Raw genomic sequence first — 8972 nt, forward strand, 5'->3', positions numbered from 1 at the left:
AAGGCTTGGCGGCAGAAAATAATTACTTTTGTTCAGTAGAATGTCGTAATAGGCTGCTACTACTACTAAAATGATTAAAACCGTATTTTTAAGGAATAATCATACAATATTTCTTCAATGTTTTAATTGTAATATTAAATGACCTTTATTTTCCAAAAAATTAAATTTGTTTAATTTTCATTAGGCCCTACTTAAAAGATAGATTAAATGAATGTTTATGCCTTAAAAAATGTAAATACACAACACAGAATTTCTGAGCAAAAAATCATAAGGCTATTGTAAGAATAAATGTTTATGCCTTAAAAAATGTAAATACACAACACAGAATTTCTGAGAAAAAAATCAAAAGGCTATTGTAAGAATAAATGAAACTTGTTTTTATGCTTTCAAATAATTAGACATGCTAAAACAAAATTCGGTAACAATAAAGCATAAAGTTGGGAAAAATAAATAATAAATAAATAAATTTCATAGGGCCCTAAACATGTAATTTTGTTAACTTTTTAATAAATTGATGTTACATTTTTAAGTTTCATGATTTGAATTAATTAGACATGCTTTTTGATTAATAAAATTTAATTTAACTATTAAAAAGGAGTCCAGAAAAAAAAAACGGAAGCCATAAATAAACGGAAGCCATAGTACAAGTCATTGGTGTTTGGTGATGAGTGTTCCCCCCCCCCGCCCCCCACCCCCCCAAAAGCCATAAACCTAGGGGAAACACTCGTCACCAAACACCAATGCCTTGTACTTACACTATATGGACAAAAGTATTGGGACACACATCTCTGTTGCAACAGTTTTGGAAGTGTCTAAAATGACTGTACCCATATGTACAAGTCATTGGTGTTTGGTGATGAGTTTTTGGCTCAAGGTCTGCATTTAAAGTCACACCAGAGGTGTTCAGCTGGGATTAGGACTTGGCTTTATGCAGACCAGTCAAGTTCTTCCACACTGACTGAATCAATCAATAATTTATTTTTTAACCGTGCCTTATAGACAGAGGCATTGTCATGTTAGAATAGAAAATGGTCCGTTGTCTGTTGCTATAAAATTAGAAGCACACAGTGCCATAGAATATCATTATATGTTTAAACATTAAGATTTGTACTCATGGAAATTACTAAAGTAGTCAAACCTGTTCCAGCCACCTGTCCCAATTTTTGGCGTCTTCGTGAACGAACTACCGAATCATGGTTTTTAACGTGCGATTAAACCGTTCCACCAGTCTGTTTGTGGGTGGTAGACGCTGGTGCGAATCGACTTAATGCCCAATAATCCGTACAGTTCGCGTAACGTACGTGACATGAACGCCGTGCCTTGATCAGTGAGAATCTCTTTCGGGATCCCCACTCGGGAGATTAACCGAAACAGCGTGTCCACCACACTTTTCCCCGAAATGTTGCGAAGCGCGACTGCTTCAGGGTATCGTGTTGCATAATCCACTAGGACTGCTTTGTCTGAGTGTCTTGTGTCGGTACAACCGCTCCTTTAAAACAGCAAAATAGGGATACAAGAGCGGACGGTCGGGATGGAGAGGCTGACCGTCAATGGTCTGAACCTGTTCAAATGCCCGTTTTAGGGACTCATCCTGGGACTGTTCCAGGGGGAAATCATCACGTTCAGAGAGGATTAGCCTCTCATTCGCGCTCCGTTCCCCCGGCTCAGTATCCCGTGGTCCCGGTTCAGCCTCTCCCACCTGCACGTCCGCTCCGTTCTCCAGCTTTCTCTCTCCACAAGATACATCCGCACACAAACAACCCAGTAATTGACTAAATGCTGGCCAATTCGTCCCCAAAATTAGCGGATGCCGGAGGTGCGGATTAATTGCGACCTCCACACTATGTTTTTGACCCCGAAATTGAATCAGCACAGACATTAGAGGATATTTCACCACATCCCCGTGCTCACACCGCACCGGAACCATGCGGCTTCTATCCAATGCCTCGAGCTGAATCAGGCTTTGATGGATCGAGGTTTGGTTACACCCCGAATCCACCAAAGCGAGATAATGGTCAATGAAATGTCCGGGGTCCCCGCAACACCAACAGGCCGGCCCAGACTTTCCCGCCGCCGTAGTGGCAGGAAGTGGGTCAAGGGACTGACGTGGAGAGAGCGGGAAAAAGGGAAGGGCTGCGGATCCCGCCCCGGCTAGACCCGCCCCCCTGGGCGGTGCTCTCGGGCCAGCGGCCTGCCCCATCCCCGGGGAGGGACTCGAGGAGTGATTCCCGGACGGGACCTAGGAAAGGGAACAGGATGGGGGGAAGAGACATTAGGGGAAGAGAGAGAGAGACTGCTGGGAAGGATTCGCCGACTCCTGGGCACGCCACCATCTGGTCTTCCGCTCGAGGAGTGATTCCCGGACGGTACCTAGGAAAGGGAACAGAATGGGGGGAAGAGACATTAGGGGAAGAGAGAGAGAGAGAGACCGCTGGCAAGGATTCGCCGACTCCTGGACACGCCACCATCTGGTCTTCCGCCAACTGGATGGCCAGGTCCAGCGACGCCGGGCGGTGGCACTGGTCTTGTCTCTCTCTCTCTCTGCTTCCCCTGAGGCTTTTTACAGTCTCTCCAGGCCAATCACTGAAACGAGAAGCAGGTGAATGTCATTTTGCACTTGACCTACTTACTCACCGCTCGTCTCCGACCGCTCTCTCCCGCTGCAGACTCCGCTAAACCACGCCCCCCTCACCACAGCATTATACTGTAAAATTAAATTGCGGTAAGGCCATCATACTGTAAAAAGAAATTGCGGTAAGGGCATTATACTGTAAAATTAAACTGCGATAAGCTACTGTAAAGGAGTAGTTACAGTAACTTACTGGCAATAGTGCTGCCAGTAAGTTACCGCAAAAAAACAATAAAAAGTCTTACCTAAAGTGAACCTTGCTACGTGTACTGCATTAGGCTAACCGAGACTTGTCACAGCACTTACATATTATTGCTCTTTTGTTGGTTTGATTGCTATTGTCCTCATTTAAGTCGCTTTGGATAAATGCGTCTACTAAATGATTAAATGTAGATGTTAATTTGCCTGAATCTGTATAGAATTGGGGACCTTTGTAGGCATATTGGGAATGTATTTTTGAGACATTTAATTTTGTATGTAAACCCATGTGTTAATGAAAAAGAAATGAGTGTTTCAATAAAGCTATAAATGTGTACATATGTAGTATTGTTTCTGTCTTATTGCTAAATATATATTTTATATGTATCAATATATGGCTACACATGGTTCATGCATATATTGCAAAATATTGCAAAATATAAGCACTAGAGTCCCATATATCAAAATGTATTATTTCATATACCACATTATATCTTCCAGTATATTCACATATATTTTTGTTTCGTAAGGGAAACCTACTTCAATATATATATATATATATATATAAATAAAATACAATAATTTAAAGATATTGACCGATCAGTGCAAAATCAAGTGCTGAAACGTTTATGAAAATGAGCGGTGAACAGATGAGTTAATGTTTATAATAACCCTTTTTGAGGGCTTCTTTTTCAAAACGTTGATTACATATATTGATAGCAAGCCTCATTAGCACTTATTAGCACTCCACTATATCTAGGCTAGAGCTAGCCATATCAAACCCCCATCATGTTTTAATTAATTATAAAAAATTATTAATTATCAAAATCTACTATAATTAGTGATTATGTGCACTGAAAAATTCTATGTCTGTTTCTGTCGTTGTCCATCCATAAAAATAAGAACATTTCATTTAATTGAAATAAGGGTTTCAATTCGGTGGATTTTGTCAGTGTCAATACCGCATTTACAGTCGCATCCGTTACTGTAAACTTTGATTTTGGTACTGACACCTACCTGCGTGCATGCAGCATCATCAATACATTGGTTAGTGCAATCTATCTCATCTATGGCTTTAAAGGGTTAGTTCACCAAAAAATTAAAATTCTGTCATTAATTACTCACCCTCATTTCGTTTCAAACCCGTAAGACCTTCGTTCATCTTCGTTCAAAAAATATCTTAATTTGTGTTCCGAAGACGAACGAAGGTCTTACGGGTTTGAAACAACATGAGGGTAAGTAATTAATGACAGAATTTTCATTTTTGGGTGAACTAACCCTTTAATATTTCAAAAAATAATTGTAGTGGGGTTTGTGACGTGTCTGAAACGTCACCATCATTAATTACATGGCCAATGAGGTATCGCTCCGCTATAGTGGCCCTGTCCCAAATGGAACACTTCATGTGCACTTGCGGTCTTACGGACTTACAATGGCCGCTGCGTACGCGTGTCCGTTAAGTCCACGAGACCATAGGGTGTCCTATTCGTCATTTTAGCATTCAGAAGGGTGCTGGCGAGTGTCCACTTTGTGGCCGTTATGCGCCCTCGATACGCACTTCTGCCGAGCCCGCACTGGTGCGAGCTCCGCAGCAGACTTCTACCCGACAGTCAAAGCGGTATTACGTCACGAAAGTGTGGACTCAGAGGAAGACCGCGAGGGTTTAGGGTGCGATGTGGGACAGGGCCGTAGTGTCCCAAATGACACACTATAAACTATGCGCTTAAACTATGCACTATACTACATACTATAGTTTAAGATAGTTATATTATTATCCAGCATCAGAGTCTGATAGCACCTCTCTTTCCACAATGTAATTAAAGCTGCACAAAGTGTTCAATATTCACTTCTAGTCGACAGTCAAAGCGGCATTACGTCACGAAAGTGCGGAAGACCGTGAGAGTTTAGGGTGCGATTTGGGACAGGGCCAGTATATAAACCTGGGCCCGTATATTCACAAAACATTTTATCTTACCACTAAGAGTTCTCCTAAATAGCAGTAAAAGTTTTTAGCTAAGAGTTTTCTCTTAAAACCTATTCACAAAGCTGCTGAGACAAACTTTTACTAAGGAATAGAGAAAAGTCTTAAGCTAAGAGTAAGGGCGGGGTTGACCTCGTTGCTATGGATGACGTCAGCATGCTTACTAACTATGCCCACAGTGATTGGCTGATAGTCTCTGTCAGAGATTTATTCATGGAAATATTGTAGGGCACAATATTATGTTGCTGTATTCAAATAAAGGTTTAAAAAAATAAAATAATAATAACTGCCACATTCAAATAAAGATTTTAAAATGCAGGACAAATGTCACTAATTAAACAAGTATATGTTCAGCTTATTGTCAGCCTCTTACATGTTTGCTCCTCAAAAACAATTAGCGGATATGCATATAAACAGCCTTTTAATTAACAGAGTAGAATAATCATGGCTGATAGTAATACATGCAAACATTAAAAAAAAAAAAACCTGGACGCAAGAACAGCTGTTACTTCTTTCCCAACTGGTTAATGAAAACAAGGATATAATCAAAGGAAAATTAGTAAATTGAGTTGGGATAACCTCCAAAACCAAAGGTGATACTTTTTTAAAAGGTCATTATCATCAAATGTTTCTAAAATGTTTATGTTCTGAGGCAGACTGCCGGCAACAGCAATTTTAGGATAGTTTGTGGCTTGGTCTTAGTGACTTAGGAGTCCTCTTTACTACTCCTATCGTTTCACATATTTAGGAGCTAGTTTTAGTGCTAAAACACTTTATGGAATTTTCCTAAATTTAGAACTGACACGCCCTGTCGCTCATTTCTTTTAAGTTGTTGCGCTTGTTATAACGTCAGGTCAAAAAGGGAGATAAATAAAAACTGGCAATCTTATTGGGATAATGAGCAAAAGGGAAGGCATCTATAATACAACCATTGGTAGGAAGAGGAAGGAATTCAAGTGGGAGAAGGAAAGAAGACTCTATTATTTCTAGATTAAGACTTGGACATACAGGTCTTAATTCAACAATGCATATAATAGGAAAACACCCTACAGGATTGTGTGATTGGTGTGGTATTAAAGAAACAGTGGAACATGTACTCATTAAGTGTAATAGATATTCAGAGGAAAGAAGCAACCTAATAAAATAATTTAAGAAGAAAGGTGTTCAACAATTAACATTAAAAAAGCTTTTAAATCCAGTAGAAGGGGATAATTTATTAATACAATTTTTAAATAGAACTCATTAATGAATAGAATATAGATAGGCTATTGTTATTATTGTTGTTATTATTATTAATAATAATAATGGTAGTGATAGTGATAATAATAGTAATAATATTAATAATAATAATATTGTTGTTATTTCTCATCTCTGGACTGTGATGGACTTGGGCTGTAGATGGAGGAGCTGAACACGCAGCAACATTGAAAGCACGAGTCCTGCCTGAATGGTCTGGGGAGTATGGATATAGTGTATCTGATCCATTACCACAGTAGATGGCGGTAATGCTCTTTTAAGAATGCGAACCGCCAATAAGCTCAAAGAAGAAGAAGAAGAAGAAGAAGAACGTCATAGGTCACATGATAACGTCAACATGGCGGATGATGTATGGATCGCATTCATACTTAACGAGATTTGGCTGTAGATACGTACTCTTTTAGCGCTCGTTAAGTAAGTACTTATTGAAATTAAGTACCTACTCATTGAGTATGCCATTTCGGATGCAAACTTTGCTTTGGGACACAACTAGCGTCGCATGAGCTGAGCTGATTTCTCACGTGACCTCAACGCATCTGACCAATGAAAAAGTTCCTGTTTGTTGTCGTCCCGCCTCCTGTGAGATCACCTTTTTCATTGACATGTCCACTCTAGCGCTTTCATTTCCTTTCATGAATTTATTGAAACGTAGCACAAAGTGAAAAGGAAGTGATGAAACGAAAGGGTTGAGTTTATGACACGCTGGCCACTACCCACTTTTATTTTATAGAATTAAGTTGAAAATAAATTTCATTTATTAGTGTCAGCACGCACTCAAGTGATCATGGGGAAAATTGAGTGGGCGATGTGGGCAAACGAGCAAGCTCTGGCTGCTGGACTCAGTAAGAACACAAATACTTAAATTCCATATCTCGTTCTGCTTTCAAGCGCTCTAAAATATTTTACTAAGTTTTTCTTACATTAATGTTTCTCGAATAGTGTCGTGAATAGAAATGTACAACTCTAAAGAGAGGACCGCGACTACTGCATGGGTTTTAAAGTATAAATCTAGCAGCTGTTAATCATGTCCTCAAGTGTTTTTTGTTTTTGGTGTTATTTAGAATGTATGTTAATCTGTTTTATTATCTTTAAAATCAAGAAATTGATTTTCACTCTCTGAACTAATGGGTTACTTTGAATGTAAAAGAACAATATTTAAAAAGATGGTTTTATTTTTTTTTATTTATTCAAATTGAAAAATAATATCTCAGCTAATGCAGGCTTGTGTGAATATGAGGAAATTGAAATAAGGAAATGAAATTAACTCTCTTTTTTCCCTCTTGCAGTTTATGCGACTGGTGGGATTGTCGGGGTGGCTGGTCAGTTCAGAGGCTGGCAGTTTGCAGCATTCGGCATGTATCCTTACAACCTCTTCAGGGCTCTTTCCTATAAATGAATGAGACTCTGATTTGCCCTCATTTTTCATTGTCATTTCCTCATGTGTTCTTCTAGTCTTTTGACTTGTACAGTATCAGTTTTTTTTTTTGGTAAAGTACCAAAGCGTCTAGAGTATTAATTTATATCCTTGACTGTGATAGTGCTGCCGGTGTGTTTGTGTGTTTGCTTGAATATCCGCGCAGCAAACGTGGCAAAGGCACCAGCGTTGAGAGAACGTGAGTGTTTTTATAAAGAGTCAATCTCACCTCATTTGAGACTGTAACTAGTTACAGGAAGTACAGGCTGGTGATTTCAACACGCCATCAATAATTCTCTACAAAACATTTTATACACGTGTCATTTGTATAGCGAAAACTTCCATGTGTGCTTTGAATCATAAACTTCTCATGGAAAGCTTTTCTGTGTGTTTTCAGTGGTCAGTACTGCTTCACAGTGTGTGTAAAGGCTTTCGGACCCCTGACCAGAAACTATTACGTCAGAGCGTTCTTGCATGCTGCGTAAGTCTGTCATATTTCAGTCAGGTGTTGTCATGCATGTCCATTCTCTTTGTCCGTGGTGAACTTCTGTTATATAAGACAGCATCTTACTTGTGTTTCAATCCATGCACACATATGTCTGTCTCTGTGTGTGTTACCTTGCAGGTTGTGTGTTCCTGGAGGGTTCATGTTAGCCACAGTTCTGGGATGTGTGTGTCTAGGAATTGCCAGTTTAATCTACCTTTCGGTAAATTCATAATCCATCATAATTCAGTGCTGATTCATCTGAACTCCAGATAAACAACATGACTGAATTAATGTGAATACAACTGTAACTAAAAGAAGATCTTATTGCTTCATGCTCATTTGCTTCCTCCTATAAAATCCCCTATTTCACGTTCAAACTGTTACAGGACTGTTACAGTTCACTGTTACAGTTCACCCAAAATGAAAATTCTGTTATTTACTCATATGTTGTTTCAAACCCATATGACGTTATTTCTTTTGTAGAACACAAAAGGAAGTGTTTGGCAGAATGTTTTGAAATGATGAAAATGAAAGGGGACAGATAACATCAAGCTTCAAAGATGACAAAAAAGCACCAAAATATAAAAAAGTATTTCATATGCACATTCTTACATTCCCCTTTTGTGTTCCACAGAAGAAAGAACATTTTAGAATGACATGAGTCTGAATGATGTAGATGACAACAGCATTTTGAGTTTACTAAAGATTTAAAAACATGTCTCTGAATTAGGGCTGCACGATTAGTCGCATGCGATATTTAACGCGCATCTTGTCAGTAAAGACGGTTCTGTAATCAGCGGTAAATCTCCATCACCTGCGTGCTTTCACATTGAGCAGCATTAACTACACAGAGCCGTTGTTCACCGACGAGCTGCGCAAAAAAATCGCGCGAATATGAACGCGGTTTTGCGCAACTCGTCAGTGAACAACGGCTCTGTGTAGTTAATGCTGCTCAATGTGAAAGCACGCAGGTGATGGAGATTTACCGCTGATTACAGAACCGTCT

At 39.4% G+C, this 8972-nt stretch overlaps 1 protein-coding gene across 1 annotated transcript in view; it reads left to right on the forward strand.

The window, feature by feature from the left end:
- Nucleotides 1-6711: 6711 nt before the first annotated feature.
- Nucleotides 6712-8972, forward strand: part of cyba (cytochrome b-245, alpha polypeptide) — a 3490-nt gene continuing 1229 nt past the window's right edge. The window contains exons 1-5 of the mRNA XM_016451812.1: nucleotides 6712-6907; nucleotides 7352-7421; nucleotides 7604-7678; nucleotides 7877-7960; nucleotides 8105-8186. Coding sequence (XP_016307298.1) covers nucleotides 6850-6907; nucleotides 7352-7421; nucleotides 7604-7678; nucleotides 7877-7960; nucleotides 8105-8186 — 369 coding nt within the window. The 5' untranslated portion in view covers nucleotides 6712-6849. The remainder of the gene's footprint in view (nucleotides 6908-7351; nucleotides 7422-7603; nucleotides 7679-7876; nucleotides 7961-8104; nucleotides 8187-8972) is intronic.

The sequence above is a fragment of the Sinocyclocheilus anshuiensis genome, unplaced genomic scaffold (genome assembly GCF_001515605.1).
Source record: "Sinocyclocheilus anshuiensis isolate Anshui unplaced genomic scaffold, SAMN03320099.WGS_v1.1 scaffold1056, whole genome shotgun sequence".
NCBI lineage: Eukaryota > Metazoa > Chordata > Actinopteri > Cypriniformes > Cyprinidae > Sinocyclocheilus > Sinocyclocheilus anshuiensis.